Consider the following 18,168-nt stretch of genomic DNA (forward strand, 5'->3'; position numbering starts at 1 on the left):
GTGTTAATGAATGGCGCAGACGTGCGGTTTTGTTTACTACTTGTACTGAAGTGTGACGCTTGCCGTGATATTAATGTCTGCCGTCTCACTAATGAGGACATAAATACATGAACAACATCTCCAGAACTGCTCTGAGAGTCACTTCATGAGCATTTGACCGTTTCATTTGAGTAAAACTATCCTCAAATCATATACACAGAAATGTAAAGGTATTCACGGCAACCCGTCAAAAAAGTTCGGTTTAACCTGCAGACATCGCAGCAGAAATATATGAATATATTGTTCAGTAGAATGTACGTAATAGGCTACTACTACTACTAAAATTATTAAAACCTTATTTTTAAGGAATAATCATACAATATTCCTTCAATGTTTTAATTGTAATATTTAATCCCCTTTATTTTCCAAAAAATAAGATTTGTTTAATTTTCATTAATTAAAAGATAAATTAAAATGGAAAAAATAAAACATTTCATTGGGCCCTAAACATGTAATTTTTGTAAAAATAATATTTTTGTTAAACTTTTAATAAATTGATGTTAAATTGTTTAAGTTTCATGATTTTAATTAATAAGACATGCTTTTTGATTAATACCATTTAATTTGACCATTAAAAAAATTAACTGAAAAAAGCGGCCCCTAAACCTAGGGGAAACACTGTGGTGATTAGTAGTAAATCTCCAGCATGTGCTTTCAGATGGAGCGGCATTTACTACAGAGCCGTAGTTCACTGACAAGCTACACAAAATCGTGTTCAAAATCGGCAATGAATCACCTGCGATTTTGAACGTGATTTTGTGTAGCTTGTCAGTGATCTACGGCTCTGTGTAGTAGATGCCGCATTCGATTTTTTGCCCAGCCCTAATTGGAGATCTGCTTAACTGAAAGAAACAAAAAAGGTAGTTTGCTACCTTTTAACAGGTCCCACAAAACATCAATATCTATAAGATAATACCAGCAATTTAAGCTCACATTTATAAAGGTGGACAAGTTCACACTCTTTCATTCATCTATCAACAATCTTCTTTTGACAAGAGCGATGAACATAAAAGCAGTCTGAGCCGGTTTTCAGCCATCTGTGTCAGAGCACCAACCCGCATTGTTTTTTTCTGAAACCAAATCAACCAACATGGCCTTGCCAAAAGAACACTGCACGGTGATACTTGCACAGGGAAAAAAAAAAAAAAAAACTAAAGGAAAAAAAAGTGGGGGAGGAAAGGCCCACCAAGTGCATGTGATTGCAGTCATTAACACCGACAGTCTCTTTAATGCACTCGGCAAGCAAGTCACTGATTAACCAATCCTACCGCCCCAATTTTCCCATTTCACAGGGAACTTTAAAACCCTGTTAAGAGAGGGTAGGTCTATGGCCACCTGTGGTTTGTCTCTTGGATTTAAGCTTAACATACATGAGGTGTGCATCATAGCAAAAAGGAGGGGCTGCACTCAAAACAAGCTCCTTGCAAAAATGCTCTCCAGCAGCATTCCTTTTATTTCATTCCCCTCTTCAACAACCCCCACTAGAAGCTCTAACTGCAGCTGGGCATAATTTAGATCTGTGCTCCTCCACATTATATGCATGGGCGGGGATTTGGAGGGGGTGTATCTGTGGCAAGTAACGGAGCACAAAGACACTGCGAGGGTGACAGGATGCGATGGGTGGGTAGCTGGAGAGGTGAGCGGGGGTTAGGTCCGTAAAGCTGTTCCATTTGTGTGAACTGGTTCTTTTATGGCGCTTTTCCACTGCGTGGTACGACTCGGCTCGGTACGGCACGGCATGGCTCCGGTTGCGTTTTCATCCGCTCCTCTGCTATCAACGAGAGCAACGTCTGTACTTCCTCAACAGGGGGAACAGCCACTTTTTGGTTGTTAAAAAAAGGTGCGCTCGTTCAAAACAGTTGCATTCGATCCTTCGCTGGCTGTGCTGATTTAAATCTAGCGGTTCTTTTGTGTTTGTGTCGCAAGTTCAGTGACGCAGGTAGTGACGATTCTCTCCGGCCAATCCGTGATCAGCAGAGTTTACACGTCACGTTTTGGTAACAGTACGGTTCGCTTGGAACCCCAACCAAAGGGGTACTAAAAAACGTACCAGGTACCAGGTACTGTACCCAGTGGAAAACCCCCCAAAAGTGAACCGTACCGAGCCGTACCGTGCCGTACCATGCAGTGGAAAAGCGCCATTAGAGAAGGCTGTTGTAATAAACGGATTCTTGCTTTATCGTGCAAGCTCACCGATACGGGGTCAAAAACTGTTGCTTGGGGAGAGCTGTGTGTTCTCTGTGTGTGTGCCCTGACGTAACGCTCATTTCACCCCAAATTTTAAGCGGTTACCGTTAGAAGGACTGGTTCGACGGCAGCATTTTAGTGCACAGACGAAAGCAAGAGCTTGTGTGCACTAAAAGTCACAGACAGTCAGAGAAGGCGGATTTGGGAAAAAAAAAAAAAAAAGAGGAAGAGAGAACTTTGACCTTCACTTCCAGACCTGCTGTCACCCAGTCTGCCTCCAGCACTTGTCTGCGTACCAGCTGAGGACCTGCAAGAGGGTCAGCTGGGGCAAGAAGCCATGAAACTTCACTGTTCCTCTAGCAGAAGACAGTTAGATGCTTTAAAGCACAATTATCACAACCATGACACCGCTATAGTACGGAGGAAGCTTTACTAGATCTATTTCCTGAAGGTGATGTTGAATTGAGTACTTTTATTCAACAAGGATGCATTAAATGATCAAAGTGACAGTAGAGACATTTATAATGTTACAAAAGATTGCTACTTCAAATAAATGCTTAAATGTTCTTTTAAACTTTCTATTCAAAGAATCCTGAAAAAATATCATAAAAACAAAAATGTAAAGCACAATTGTTTTTAACCGAGGAATGTTTCTCAAGCACCAAATCAGCATATTAGAAGGATCTTGTGAAGACTGGAGTAATGATCGCTGAAAATTCAGCTTTGCAAACATTTTCAAATAACTGTCTTTTATTTGCATATATTTCAAAATAGTTCATTCCTGTGAAGGCAATGTTTTACAAAATATAAAAAATACAAAATACTGTTTTTACCGTATTTTTTATTAAATAAATGCAGTCTTGGCAAGCATAAGAGATTTCTTTCAAAAAACAAACAAACAAACAAACAAATATTATTAACCCCAAACTTTTGAATGGTAGTGTATGTATACTTGAAAAAGTACTCATTGACATTGGGGAATGGGGACACAGACTGAAATAAACTAATGCAATAGTCTTCTAGATCAGTGTTTCCCAACCTTTTTTTAGTCGCGGCACCCTTTGGAAATTTTAACAAATTTGTGGCACCCTACAAAATTTATTTTGTCACAATATTTGAATTTCTAATTTCGATATGATACTTTGAAAAGTGTAGATATTCGGTACAGCAGGGAAGAACTGCAGAATATACTGTCATACAGATATGTTTAATATTATAAAAAAAAAATTGTCCATCAATGGTGGCAATCAGTAGGCTAATTTCTAATGAAAAGACCAATTTATATGACAGATTTTAATGTAGGCTTTTATTCATATGTAAACATTGTGAGATAGCTAGTTATAATGGTAATTTTTGAACATTTTAGCAATTTAAAAATATTAAAAAAGTATTTTTTACGCGGCACCCCTGCTCTCGACAGAAGGCACACCAGGGTGCCGCGGCACCCCGGTTGGGGAAACACTGTTCTAGATGATAAAAAATGTTGATCTCATCATAAGTTGTCATGTCATCGTTAGTGCTAAAACTCATTTTGACATTCCCTCAGGGCTGATGATTTTAAGGTTGTATATATCCTGAGGCTCTGATGACTGCCTGTAGCCACATGGGAAAGAGAAGTGACCTGAAGGGAATTACTACATTAAATCTGCTACCAAAAAGCCTGAGGATTCAGAGAATGTGGCTTTAAGCAGCAAGTTGTTATATGAGTGGAAAAAGGCTGCTTTGTTAAAAAAAAAAAAAAAAAGAAAAAGAAATGGGGAAATGGCACAAAAACGTGCATGAATTGCATGCACGCCAATATTAACAGCGGATGTGATTATGAAAGCGTCTATAGATATTTAGAAAGGTCTAATAAAACACTGACAGAGGGTTCAGATGGTAGAGTGTAGATTTATTTTTTTCTTCTTCATTATTTCCACCACTTTCTTTGCTGCCCATATAATAAAAAGAAAAGAAAAGAAGTTTATAGAAACTTTATGAAAAAAAAAGAAACATGCAGCAAGCCCATAAATTTAGAGAACTTTTAAATATATCTAAACTCTCAGAGAAACAGCTTTGGCCATTAAAGGCCAGCAGTTCTGATTTGAATATTAGAAGACTCATCCATTCATCTGAAACTGTTCCTCCATCTTCTGTGGCAGGAAAGAGGGGGATGGTCAGCGAGAAGGGGAAAAAAAGCCTGCTTGTTTTGCAGCACAACAGGCCACTGCAGCCCTCCTGCTAACCCACGGCTAGTGAGGAGGGGTTGGAGGGAAAGGGCCTGCACACAGCGGTGCTGTTCCTGGCGTAGATTGAAAGCATGTTGTCAGATAACTGAAATACCAGCCTTGAAATCGCTGTCCAATGCCAGTGTTTGTGTGCAACACTTTTGTGCGTTTGTGACTGACCCACATCTACTGCGATCCTACACATTTGTCAAAGCCAGTCATTGGCTAGTTAGTACCAGGATGAGTTGCATGACTTTATAATTGCTAAAAACTGAAACAATTAATTATATTCATGCTAATTTTTTATGGATTTTCATGTTCATTGTATCATTAAGGCCCACAGTTGACTTTTCCAAGTTTCATTCAGACACATACTAAGGGTATGAATCCACAGATATTTCAATTGGTTTATTGCTGTAGTGTTAAGGTGTCTAAAGGCCAAGGTAAAGCATTCCAATACCAAAACAACACTATTTATCATTCATATGCATTGGTGAACATAGCTAAATGGCTCTTGTATGTATATCTTAGGCAATACACAAATTATTTAAATCCATTCAGCAAAATATGCCATCATGTGTCATACTTGCATTGTCACCAAATTACAATTTATATCTAATTAAAGCATAAAAATTAATACAAAAAATTACATTTGGCTGAGACAAAAATAAAACAATTTGAAAACATCCCCTTATTGTTCGTTTAAAGTGCCAAAAATTGGTTATGAGAACTTAGTTGCTATCGAAAATCCCGTTAGTTAAATAAAAAGTTAAGTGTACTAAATCGATAAGAATTTCTCTGACCTCAATTTTGAAGCTTATGTAACCCTCGCAAACAATGTTTTCTCTGAAATCACTCCAGTATTTTGATAAGGGCGACGTTATGCATTGTAAGCGACTTTGCACTAGATACGAAATGTTTACTGGAACAACATGTTGGATTCAAACTTTTCTCTGTGGACAAAAGAGGAACCGGCACTTGACTTTTCGATTTGATGGCAACCACAAGAAAAGGCAAGCGAGATGAAAAGCCTAAAGCGACTACAAAGCAGTCACACATCTGCTCCGCCATACCGGCTTCATATCTGCTCACTGAGTGGACCGACACACATTAAAAGCTGCCATCTTAGGTTAAAGACTTGAGGCAGCGAGACAACGAACGATACCATCTTCAAACATTTCTTTGTTAGATTGTTAGTTTTAAATAACTTCCTAAACACTAAATATTTTTGTAAAAGTTAATTCAAACGACAAAATACGGATGTGTTTTAAAACGGCATCAAAAACACTACAGGATAAATGAGCTTTTCCCCCGTGTTCGTGGCTTCAGAACGCTGTTAATGAAGCAGGTGCTTTTCAAGTTTCGTGTGAGGCTTTAATATGGAGTTTAGATACTAAAACCTGATCGACTTCACGCATAGTACGAGATAAACAAAATCGAAAACTTTTGAAAACACGGAAACTCGTCCAATAATAAACCAGGTGCATTTTTTCAGTTCCCCTCAAATAAAGTGTCGTCCGATCCTCCCTCCCTCCCTTTAAAACCCGTCTACCTGTTGAGAGGCAAAGGGGACAAAAGAAACGTGAGATGAGTTGTGTCCAGCTAGCTAGTTAGCTTGTTGTGAGACAATGAAGTCGACGCTGTCCGTCTCCTACAGCAGATCGGCCACTTCCAACCAGCTAATTACCCCTGCGCACGCCTGCCTCTCCAACGCACTTCTCAGAGCCGACCAAACGATTAAAATAAAGCCTTTCCCCAGCCCCCAAAAAAACAAGTCACATCTATGAATTGTTAGTAATAAAATACAAAAGAGCTTTAACTCATATAAACGAATAAATAAAGAAAACGAGGGAATGACCATCTGGCCTCAAGCACCCTTCCCAGGGATCTATATTGTCCTTCGGACGAGCGCACTTTCCGACTCGCTTTTCTATTTCCACAAACCATTTCGAGCCTCATCCAATGTACTACGCGAAAAACACAAGCACGGCAACTTTGATGTTATCCTTACGTGCAGTTTTGTGCGCTTGAAAACTATTCTTGAGTGTAATTGTTGATACTAGGGGTCGGGGATCTCCCTCATTCAGCTCGGCCAATGACTCACCTTTACGTTCAAACCGCCTCGTGTCTCAAGAATTAGCTTGCGCTCACTTTATGTGATTTTGAAAAAAATGAATTTGACCAATTCGTGAAGGATATAAAGAGTATAAGCGTTGTCTTAGACCTTGAAGAAAATGTATTGTTTGTACACAATTTAACTAACACATTTCTCGCGTCCACTCCTATAGGGGTCCGTGCGGCTCTATACAATGTAGTGCGTGTGAGCTAAACCAGCTAATGTTAGCATGTGCTCGAGCTACTTTGAGATTCTTCGAGAAGTTAAAACACAAAGAAACGAAAATACTAGCGTGCGGTTTCGGTTTTCCCTGTTAAGATTTGAATTAAAAACTTTTCGCTGTTTTAAAACACAGTTTATACCGCGGGTACCACCATGGTAGAAAACAAGTTAAATGTACAGTCAAAAACATTTTTCTCACAATGAAAGTACGGGTATATTTGTACAACAATGGTAAAAACGTTTGAAACTAACTAATACGTTTGTGTACGACTGATAAAGTCGGTGGATCTATATTGTATCATTAAAGAAAGGCGATTCCTTACCCTACTCAACGCGGGTCAGTTTAGGGTTTTCACCAATTAACTCCTCTTCGTATATCGTTTAAATACGTAAATAACTGGCGAAATTCAGTCGGTAAAGTCGGCGTCTCAGCGTCCCGTCCCCGCCGACTCTGCTTCTCTCCTTTGTGTTAATTTCACTCAATTGGAGTTTAATCCCATCGATCCAGGCAGTCGCCTTCTCGTGTCCTCTCCTCTAGACACTCGCGCTCACCTTCCACAGGCGGGGGGCGCGTGCATGACTTGCGGGATAAACATGCGTGCGCGTGAGTGACCTCGCCGGGCTGTGACGCAACTGCTTTTAATAAATAAATAAATAAAATATATTTGTTTCTTTTACTTTCCAGGTCTTTATAAAAAATAAAAAAAAACTGTGAACCGTATTGTTTCGATACTGCAGTTTTTCGTGGACAAATTCTTTCATATTTTCATCTTATATTTCGAGTTTTTGAAACTTTATAACGTTTGTCATGTTTTATCTAACAGTCCTTTTAGTAAAAGAACGTCATGCGTAATAATAAACCCTTGCTTGTGTTTTATCTTTAAGTTTTAAAGCATGTTTGCGTGCTACCTGAGAAACTCGTGTAGAGATCGCAATGTACAGCTGTTTTATATGTAAACAAATGTGTGCGCGAATCATATACATTTTTTACTTTTGTAAATCATTTTTGTCTTTAACAGTTAAAAGAAGAACTAAACAAGACAATTAAACATGCTGTGGTTGCTTTTCCATTCACTACTTTACAATTATTAGAACAATTATACGCAACCAAGCAACACATATACAAGCGGAATTTACCTGTATCGTTGACCAGCCAATCACTGTTGGCGGCGGTACCCCGGATGTTCAGGCCTGCCCTTGATCTTTATGTCAGATCTATATGCACGTAAACATGTGGGTTGTTGCATTCCTCTGGCGCCATCACACACACACAGTGTTTTGTTGTTATAAGTTGTATTATCAGATAATTTCACTTGAACTAATTTCCTATGCAAAAAAAATAGACACGAATATTATGAAAACAGCAAATACACACACACACATATATATATATATATATATGGAAACAGATTTTTTTTTGTCGTATGCAAACCATCACAAAGCTAGCCCGTCGCACAAAAAAAAAACCACCAAAAAAAAACCACACATATGCAAACTCAGTTTAGAAGGTTTTATTATATATTTTTTTCGTGATAGCATTTAATTTGAGAACACAGCAAATAAGGTCGAGGGTCACAAAGTTACTCCAGGTTTGGCTTTATCACACCCCTTTCACAACAGAACAGACAAGATGTTCACCATAAATCTATTAACAACATAGTGCCAAGCGAAAGCAAGTCTTTACACAATCACTCAGACACCTAAATTAATGTGGATCTGCACTGACTTTACACAGCGGACTGCATTGGAGAAAATTTACTTTGAAGAGAGGGAAAAAAATAGATACATTTATATGCATACAAATGCATGCATATGTGATGACTTGTATGGATATATAGGATATATATATTGCATGTATGCGTGAATGTCTGTCTAATGGATAAGTGAGTCTAGCGTTATCATATGCAATATACAATTGCACGTAATTACTGAAATGATCCTGTGTAACATGAATATGTAATTTTTTTCTGAAGTCCCTAAATCTTTTAAGGCAAACAGCAGATCTAGTTTTGGAGATGTGATCCATATCTGGAGCCATGATTTTAGAACACTGGTAAACACAAATTTGGCATTAAAATAGGAATATAGAGCCAGAGTTTCTATACACTGAGGAGGATTGAGGGCACGGATACGAGGAGTCAAGGCAGATGGCAGGACCAAACTAAAATAAATGAAGTAAAAGATTACCTTAAAATGGTGTCAAAGCGGTTTTGGAAATATCGCAATACTGTTGCAGTTTCAAGCTCTATTCATACAGTATAGAATTTAAGCAAATTCAGTACAGAATTCTAGCTCGGTCAACATACACCAAAGCAAGAAATGATAACTATATATACAGAATGTGAATGATAAATACAGATTTAAAACAGTCCTGCTTTTTTCTTCTTCTTCAAACTTCTTCACTTTGATAACAGCTGTTCCTTTTTAAGACCAGCTCTGCGTTCCTTTTATTTTGACTTCAGGGTTCACCACAGTTTTCATTGAATTCACCCACATAAACTGATTAAAATACTATAGATGACTTTTGTAGTGTTTAATACAGTTCAGCTTGAAGTCAAATGGGCAAAACAAAAACAAACAAACAAATAAAAAAACAACTTGCTGTAAAACAAACATGAATATATTTACCATAATAACTCCAAAGCTGCTGTCTTTTTCTTTACTACTAACCATATAATGTCTGCTGTAGCCCAAACAGGCTTCAGGAGTTTGTCAGGAGGTTGAAGTGGACCTGGACTTCAGAAATATTTTCTTTTTTGTATTGTTTTGGACAGCCATCTAACATATGATTTGAATCTGGGGCCTGGGCTATGGGAGGTTAAGAAAATGTTAGTGAGCCCGACCAGTCCAGTAGAAACGTAAGGGGCGGAGAGAGACGTGGAGAAGACTGGAGGGTAAAGGGTAGTGCTCAGCAACAGCCCCCTCCGGCTTGCTGTCCTCCCTGACTGCCGCCCATCGTGGAGTTGGTGGCAGCATGCTGGGGTCCAATCTTAATGCCGTTAGCCTGCGCACACAAATCAAACACATGTAAGACACTTACCAACACTCATTTCCATTTCTGATGACAAGACCTGATGATGTACAAATGATGGTGATTTTGTACTGTCAGATAACTCTGTATTAAGCAGAAAATACCAGCCCCTGTAGGCCTGAATTAGTGGGCCACTTTTGTCAGCACTGAGGCGGGAGAACCTCTAGAGTGTTATTCCAGTGGTAACACAGACACAGGGAAACCTGCCAAAGCTTTAAAAACACACACACACCCAAGCTGGTGGCACTTTCATTCATCACACAAAGGTGTCCTCCGTGCCAACTTTTCCCTTAAGCGGGCTCACGTTCAAAAACGACACTCCGTAGCAAGGCTGCGCTTTTGTAACATTCTCAGGAAACTACATTGCGCCAAATCTGATTTATAGTGATCTGAGGTGAGCTCACATGTGAGCCTTAAGGGTTCCTGGCCAGGATCTCTATCAGCTGATGTGGTTTGGACTCTGTGCCCTAACCTTAAAAAAAAAAAAAAAACTTTTCCAACTACTCCAATAAAATAGCTGCAGTGGGCGCACCTCCATCAAATGGCTTTAACTTACAAGATGTGAGGAATTTATGTGTTGGCTACCAGCCAATAGAGAGAAACTGAAGGGCCGGAGGGCTTGTGTGGAGCTTTCCCTAGAGTACATCTGCTTTCCAGGAAAGTCATCATCCTGCCCCTTTCTCTCACTTCAGTCATACATGCATTTATACCATTTTACAAGTATTCACTACCATTACATTCCTGAACATTTTATCGGCTGTTACAATGCCTGAAATCACATGCAAACAAGTATAATAATAACTGATATGCTCCATTGGCTATTAGATCTGAATTTGCATAGATTTGAGGACAACAATGTGGCTACTGTGGGAAAACATCACTACAGTGCAAAAGGTATCAATCATCCAATGTGAGACTAGAATATGATTTTACTCTTTTATTAAACCTATTTTTTGATGAAAAACAATGAAGTTTTTGTCAGCAGTAATTTCTACTAAAATTAAAGGTAAAGCACATAATTTAAGTACCATCAGCGTCACCAAACTGTTAAATTTGGAGAAAAAAAAACAGGAACACAATTTGGATTAACATATAGCCGCTATTAATATTAAATAGGGAAACCAGCAAGTATTTTAACACAGAAAAAAAAAATTACATTCACCATTCTGGATAAGGTTTGTTAATCTATCTAAAAGCTAATCAAATTGTGCTGAAAGTTTCTAAATCTACCCACCAGACCATACATAATGGATTTCAGCGTAATGCTACAGGAAGTCTTCTTGACCCAATTATTTTTAACTTGTAACAGCAAACAAAGAATGTGCTTCCTTTTCATATGGGTTACCTCGTTGTTTATATCAAAGACTCCCTCCTGGATCTTTTCATAAATTTCCTTGGCCGTGTTGATAAATGCCTGAAATACAAAGAACCATATTTTAAACAGAACCTAAATGAGACCAATGCAAACACAACCAATACTGGACACAAAACAATACCGCATACTGGAATCAATATAAGTCATGAATAAATTAGATCAGCTTGACATTTTCAAACTAAGTCACAGTTTTTACAGTTGATGGCTGGTGCCCCCAACTGGCTGAAAGTGATGGTGTGTATTATTATTGGAATCAAGCACACATTGGTCACCTAGAGAAAATAAACATGGCCGTGTGCACGGTTACCTTTAAAGTGTTAAGACCTGCCACTGGCACTTTGTAGCCTAATTAACAGAGCTGCTTTGCTTTTTGGTGCAACTGCCTTTCAGCTCTCCAGAGCAATCAGTCCTCTGCGGCTCAATTACCACCGAGAGAGAAAGAGATGTTTGAGCCAGTGCCGCAGATGTGTGCGCTCATATTCGTGCACGTGTGTGTGTGTGGCAGGGAATCTATGAATATGCATGAACCTTAAATAGGAGATTGAAACGTCATAAAGGGGTGGGGGAAGGGTCAGGAGAATTCACACGACACTAATGAGACAAATTAATCATTGAGTCATCTTATACTGGGAGGATGGGGGAGGGACTTCCACAATTTAACACCCCCGTTCTTTTAAAGCCATCTCTAAGCCCTGCTTTAGCTTCTTGGCTTCCACCACAGAGATCCGAAAGTTTTTCTCCCCAGTCTGTGTGTCCCTAGGGTGTTATCTATATGCACATCTGTGCACATGTTTTCACACAAGAAGCCAAACATAAATCACGACACAAGCACTGAAGACCTCTGAGCCACACAAGTGCTGTTTTACCTCTTCTACGTTTGATGCAGTCTTTGCAGAAGTCTCCATGAAGATCAGTCCATGTTCTCTGGCAAAGGCCTCGCCTTCCTCTTTCTTCACCTCTCTCCGTGACTCCAAATCACTACCATGAAAAAAACAAACAGATCAGATTTTAATTCAGATTATACTGGACTGTGAAATAAACTGCCATTCAAAAGTTTGGGAAGTGTGTACGATTTTTTTTTTAATGTTTTTCAAAGACTCTTATGTTCACAAAGGCTGCATTTATTTAATCAGGAATACAATAAAAGCAGTGCTATTGTGAAATATTATTACAATCTAAAATACCTGTTTTCGATTTTAATATTTTAAAATGTAATTTTTACCGTTTTAACATTTTAACAGAGGTTATCTACTAGTTCCAAAAAAAAACTAAAAGCCACGTCAACTGATACTATTATGAAAAAGTGTACATTTGTGCATTTGACACCAGGGTTTAGATCCATAAGTCATTTTAGAAATGTCCAGTACTGTAATTTCTATTTAATAAAATGGCTATGTAACAAAAAATATAAATAAAATATACAAAAAAATGCATAAACAATTTATATCAATATGTACAACATAAATAAATAATAATAACAGATTATTGGTACAAATCATAATAAAAATAAAAATACATACAGACCTTTTATTTCCGATGAGCATGATGACCATGTTAGAGTTGGAATGTTGACGAGCATCTTCTAACCAGGTTGTCAAGTGGTTAAAGGTGTCCCTTCTGCAAATATAACATACATCCACACCACAAATAAATAAATAAACCTAGTGAATTAAACCAGAATAACCTTTACTGAATCTAGAGTAGACAACATAGTAAAGCAATGGAGCAAAACAGAAATATGACAGCTTAGTGTGTCTCACCTTGTGATATCATAAACTAGCAGAGCCCCAGCTGCACCTCTGTAGTAGGACCGGGTGATTGAGCGGAAGGACTCCTGTCCGGCCTGAAACACACAGAGATCACACCATCAGTAATAGTCTGTTTACGAGGAACAATCAGGTACCAACAATGTCCACTGGGTATGTTGCGTCTTCACCACAATCCCTCCAGGCTGGTGTTGCCCTAGGAACTCCAGCTCTAAAAGACCACAGTGTCTTCTCACCACTGACTCTCCATCCCACAATGCTTCTCTAGTCTAGAGCATGACGCCTGTCCAATCTGCCGGCCCCCAGTGCATGGACACCGTTCATCGGCGTGTCACAGTGTAAGATGGCCTCTGGTCAACCCAGCCCCTTTGACAGCAGGCAAATAAGCCAGGAGCACGTATTTGAATTCAATAACCCATTCCCCGGGGCAGCTGTTAACATTAGAGTTAATGGAGCCCATTGTGAATAAATGATGAATGACCCCGTTATGCCTGCCATCTGCTGGAGTGAAAGGTTACAGGAAGGCCAGACTTGCAGATTTCTCCTGTTACTTCATCCAACACTCCCCCATCTTCTCTAGTTTTATCACACAGCTTGCTGAAATAACCTTGAAATAAATTATTTATGATGCATTTAAAGACACACTACAATCTAGGTGACATCATCGCAACAAAACCACAGCGAACCACAACTGCATGATTACCCCTAATTATCCCAACATTTCATTTTTCATAAGACAGCCTCACCCATGCAAATCCCCTATAAACAGGAAAACATCTTATTTAATGCTTTACATGACTTCATTTAACTTGCGCAGGGATCATTAAAAATAAATAACTGGTGTGCATCTCTTAATTACTTTTTAAAAGACTATATAAGTGTACGAAAGGAAAAAAAACAAGACATTTTGATGTATAAAACAAACACTGATGCTATGACCACAATATCATGGACATTGATATGTTGTCTCCCTCTGCTGGCCAAAATGTTTGTGCAGCTAGGACATTTTCTTTCACCAACATTGTTCATGACTGCATTTCTTATACAAGGAAGATTGAACAAGTCTGCTCCTGAATGTCAAAATATTGACTGCTATACTGTAAAAACATTTATACATGTTGGCAAAGCACTGATCCAAGTCAACTGAGAATGTTTTGAAAAGCTCTCTCATTTAAACAAACACTCAATTACATGGAATGCTTTTAAAAATAAAGTACTTCTCAAGGTGGCATAGTTTGAAAGACATAAAATGTCTACGTGATTCACTGAAATATTTTTATTTAGGTCTTTCCCTATGAAGAGATACAGCTGTAATCACAGAAAAAAGAAAGAAAAAAGGGAAAGAAAACATACACAACCTTTCAAAGGTTTAAGAAATTATTCAATTGATCAAACGTGACAACAGAAGTATATGATGTTACAAAAGATTACTATTTAAAAAAAATGCTATTCTTTCTAATTTTCTATCCTGAACAAAAATGCATCATGGTTTCTTCAGATATTAAGCAGCACAGCTGCTTGTTACAATGTTTCCTGAGCAGCATACTAGAATGATTTCTGAAGATCATGTGACACTGAAGGACTAGAATAATGGCTGCTGAAAATTCAGCTTGGCCATTACAGGAATAAGACACATTTTCAAATATATTAAAATAGGAAAGAGTTATTTTAAATTGCAACAAAATTTTACAATATTATTGTTTTACTCTGTTTTTGATCAAATAAATGCAGTCTTGGTGAACATAAAAGACTTCTTTCAAAAACATTAAAAATATTTTACAGACGATTTTTTGAATGTTACTGTATACAATCATGATTAAATATTAAAGAGCACTTAAACACTTTAAAAGAGTGTAACTTGGCTAAAGTTAAAGGTAGTGATTTTTTCCCCCCTTAGCAGTACTAGCATAAATTAGTATACTGCCAGACAGATGAGTGAAATAGGTGCCTTAAGAAATCAAATTTTCTCTCTGTCAATCACTTTGAACCTGGCATCAGGTTTGTTGACACGTCTTTGGAGGGCAGGGCTTTAGAAAGAGAGCACGTGGATGAAGCAAGGATGCAGGTTAGCCCCTGCTGGTTAAAGCGGTTACTACACCATTTGGCTGCAAAGAGCATCTTCTGCCACTGACAACCAACCATTAAAAAAAAAAAAACCCTGTGGATTCAGAAAAAGAAAAAAAAAAAAAAAAAAAAAAAAACCTGCTTTTGAAAGTAACATTTACTTACAGTAGATAATTTTGGGAGGGCTCTTAGAAAGGTGAAATTGCTTATTTTTCTCTCTTTCGGCAGTCTTTGACATCAGAGCTCAGGATAGTCACTAGTAAACTGCATGGGACATTGTTATTGTGCCAATCAGCATTGTCATTGCATAATTTGTCTGTGTCTCTAGAGTCATTAGTCACATGACATTAAAGTTCAATGTCATGTGACAGCTCAAAGCAACCTGGCAGCAGAACTGAACTCCCATGAGCAGCCTTAGGCATATTGCTGCATTAGCATTTTTGTATGGCCAAATCGGTCTAATCAGGAAATGCACGTTCCCACAACACTGCCTCTTTCATATGTCAGCCATAGTAACACTCATATCATTTACTAAGGGCTAACCAACCTGAATAATCAGATGAGATCAAAACAAACTTAAACAGCAGAGCAAAACAAGCAAAATCATTTTCTTCACAGATAAGGTACATGAAAAATCAGATGATTTTAATCTTACCGTATCCCAGATCTGAAGTTTTATCTGTTTGCCATCTATAGTGATCATTCGCGCACCAAATTCAACACCTGTCAAGACGAATGAAGGCAGAACTTGATACATGACTCGTGTGAAAGCACAGGGCACTGAACATATCACCTCAGATTTGCATCAACAATACTGATCAGATCTTTCATTTTAAAGCATTGATGATATAAAACTTGACAATACAGTTATCAAATGCCAACTTTAAATAAATTTGAATACATTTATTTACCCATGGAGTAGATAGAGCCTGTTCAACCACACCACACCACACATTTCACTATTATGTGCTTTCATAAGGTTCCTTACAAAAACACTTCAAGGAGACTGGCACCAGTCTGCTTCCTGTGCTAATGAGTAGGGTTGGGTATTGTTTGAATTTTATCGATTCCGATTCCTCTTATCGATTCCGATTCTTTTTGATTCCCAGTTTCGATTCCAATATGATTAAATAATGATATCAAACATTTATCCTGTGTCTCTTTTTTGCAAACCATTTATTGGAGCTGAATACCAGGAACAAAAATCAACAGGCTACATAAAAACTGGACTCTTTAAGAGCTGTTTGTGTGCAAAACAGAACTGCATGATTCTGGATAAATTGAGTTTTTTTTCCCCCAATGGAAGTTGTGGTTCTCTCATGATTCTGAAGAAAAAAACAGACAGCAAAACAAAATCACATGTAATTTATGAATGAATGATTCAATGACTCACTCAAGATGTAGCCTACTTGTTTCATTACTGGATGAATCAGCATTATTGAAGAATCTCTTGTATGATTCAAAGACATACATTTTAACAGCCCCTTTTCGCCACCTACTGGTGTAACAATGTAATCAATAAATCTTCATTTGAAGTGTCAAATTACTTTCAAAAGGTGATTTACTCTATTTTAATCGCTACCATACACATCGTACACACAGTTTAGCTGCTCTTTTAGGTCAATGGCAGCGCGAACGCAGATTTAAATGTTCAAATCACACTGGTGTGATCGTACGCTGCACTGACGAACCAACAAGTGATCACAACATTGATCGCGCACGTCAAAGGTTGAGGAATGAAACAGACGAATCATTGTAATTTAGGAATAGAATCACGTTGGTGTTTGAATCATGTTCGCGATCTTTAACGATCTATTAAATTAAAGTACTTTGTCATGTTGGTGGTGACACCTCTCTTGCAACATGTTTATAACAGATATTATACTTAGCTTTTTTGGCTTCTGATCGCAAATGTAGCCTAACTTTGAAGCGCTTAGATTAGCAAGCAAGGTCCTAGCAGATCGCTAGGTCCAGTCCTCACAGATGAAGAAAAAAAAAAAAGCGCATAGGAATCGATAGGCAGAATTGAAATTTTTATTTGACAAGAAGTATCTGATTCCTGACCTTAAGTATCCGATTCTGGAATCTGAATCGATTTTCGATTCCCAACCCTACTCATGAGACCCATTCCTGCTGTTTTAATTAATAAGAGAAAATGTGGTTGGGTTAAAAGAGTCTTACCGATAGTGAGATCATGCACTGGCTGAAAGCGCTTATCTGTAAACTGTAATAATAGGCACGACTTCCCCACACCTGCAAAGCAAACACAGAAGGTCACACGTGAATGGCCACAATTTGCCTCAGGCCTATACATCTGCTGTATCCCATTACATCAAAATCATGTGTTCAGGCTATAAGTGAAAAATTGTAAAAAGTGACAGGGTTATTTCTGTTTTGAGTCTAAAACAGGCCTTACTTCCCAACAGTGTGCATGAACATACATGGTTTAATTAAGGCCACTGTAATACAATCTCATTATTACTAGAGCCCAACTGATATGTTTTTTTTGGGGGCCGATACCGATACTGATATTAGGGAGTAAATATCGATATATCGGCCGATATTCTTTGTGTATATTATAGTACAGTACCAGTCAAAAGTTTGGACACTTTCCCATTCGTGTGTCCACACATTTGACTAGTACTATATATAGAATACAGTATATACATAAACAGAATATATATACATAAACACATTTTTTGCAATGATCACTCAAATGTGGTGATCAAACACTTTTAATGACGTGACAGAGATACGTAATGGAGGCAGGGCATTTAACAATTTAACAATAAACTTTATTATCCAAAATGAGTCTGACATCAGTGCACTGAACAGTAAAGTTGAAGTTTATTCAACTTTAATTCAATTAAATTCCATTCAACTTTATTCCGTTAAAGTTTATTTCACTTCGGAACATTCACGGATTTGCACTACTGTCTTCACACACAGACGAAACTTACTAGAGAAGTGTGAAGTGTGACATAATATACCTCTGTAAATAAATACAATATAAATTCACGTCTCGCGCAATTTAATGCCCTTTGATTGTAACGTGTATGTTCCCTTGGAACTGGAATCATGGTGGAATTTCATGTGAAGTCCACTTCGCAGGGCACTTACGGTCAAATAAGACAACGCTTGAATGCTGCTGCCTGAACAAG

At 38.1% G+C, this 18,168-nt stretch overlaps 2 protein-coding genes across 2 annotated transcripts in view; both read right to left on the reverse strand.

Annotated features, from left to right (window-relative positions):
• LOC107663549 (chromodomain-helicase-DNA-binding protein 7-like) overlaps nucleotides 1-7,354 on the reverse strand; it is a 33,120-nt gene extending 25,766 nt beyond the window's left edge. Inside the window, exon 1 of the mRNA XM_016453786.1 lies at nucleotides 7,095-7,354. The gene's annotated coding sequence lies outside the window, so the exon portion shown is untranslated. The remainder of the gene's footprint in view (nucleotides 1-7,094) is intronic.
• Nucleotides 7,355-8,376: 1,022 nt separating this feature from the next.
• LOC107663548 (ras-related protein Rab-2A) overlaps nucleotides 8,377-18,168 on the reverse strand; it is a 14,011-nt gene continuing 4,219 nt past the window's right edge. The window contains exons 2-8 of the mRNA XM_016453784.1: nucleotides 17,189-17,260; nucleotides 15,663-15,730; nucleotides 12,938-13,020; nucleotides 12,702-12,794; nucleotides 12,044-12,155; nucleotides 11,148-11,216; nucleotides 8,377-9,775 (exon numbers count right to left, since the gene is read on the reverse strand). Coding sequence (XP_016309270.1) covers nucleotides 9,680-9,775; nucleotides 11,148-11,216; nucleotides 12,044-12,155; nucleotides 12,702-12,794; nucleotides 12,938-13,020; nucleotides 15,663-15,730; nucleotides 17,189-17,260 — 593 coding nt within the window. The 3' untranslated portion in view covers nucleotides 8,377-9,679. The remainder of the gene's footprint in view (nucleotides 9,776-11,147; nucleotides 11,217-12,043; nucleotides 12,156-12,701; nucleotides 12,795-12,937; nucleotides 13,021-15,662; nucleotides 15,731-17,188; nucleotides 17,261-18,168) is intronic.

Source organism: Sinocyclocheilus anshuiensis, unplaced genomic scaffold (assembly GCF_001515605.1).
Source record: "Sinocyclocheilus anshuiensis isolate Anshui unplaced genomic scaffold, SAMN03320099.WGS_v1.1 scaffold19, whole genome shotgun sequence".
Classification (NCBI taxonomy): Eukaryota; Metazoa; Chordata; class Actinopteri; order Cypriniformes; family Cyprinidae; genus Sinocyclocheilus; species Sinocyclocheilus anshuiensis.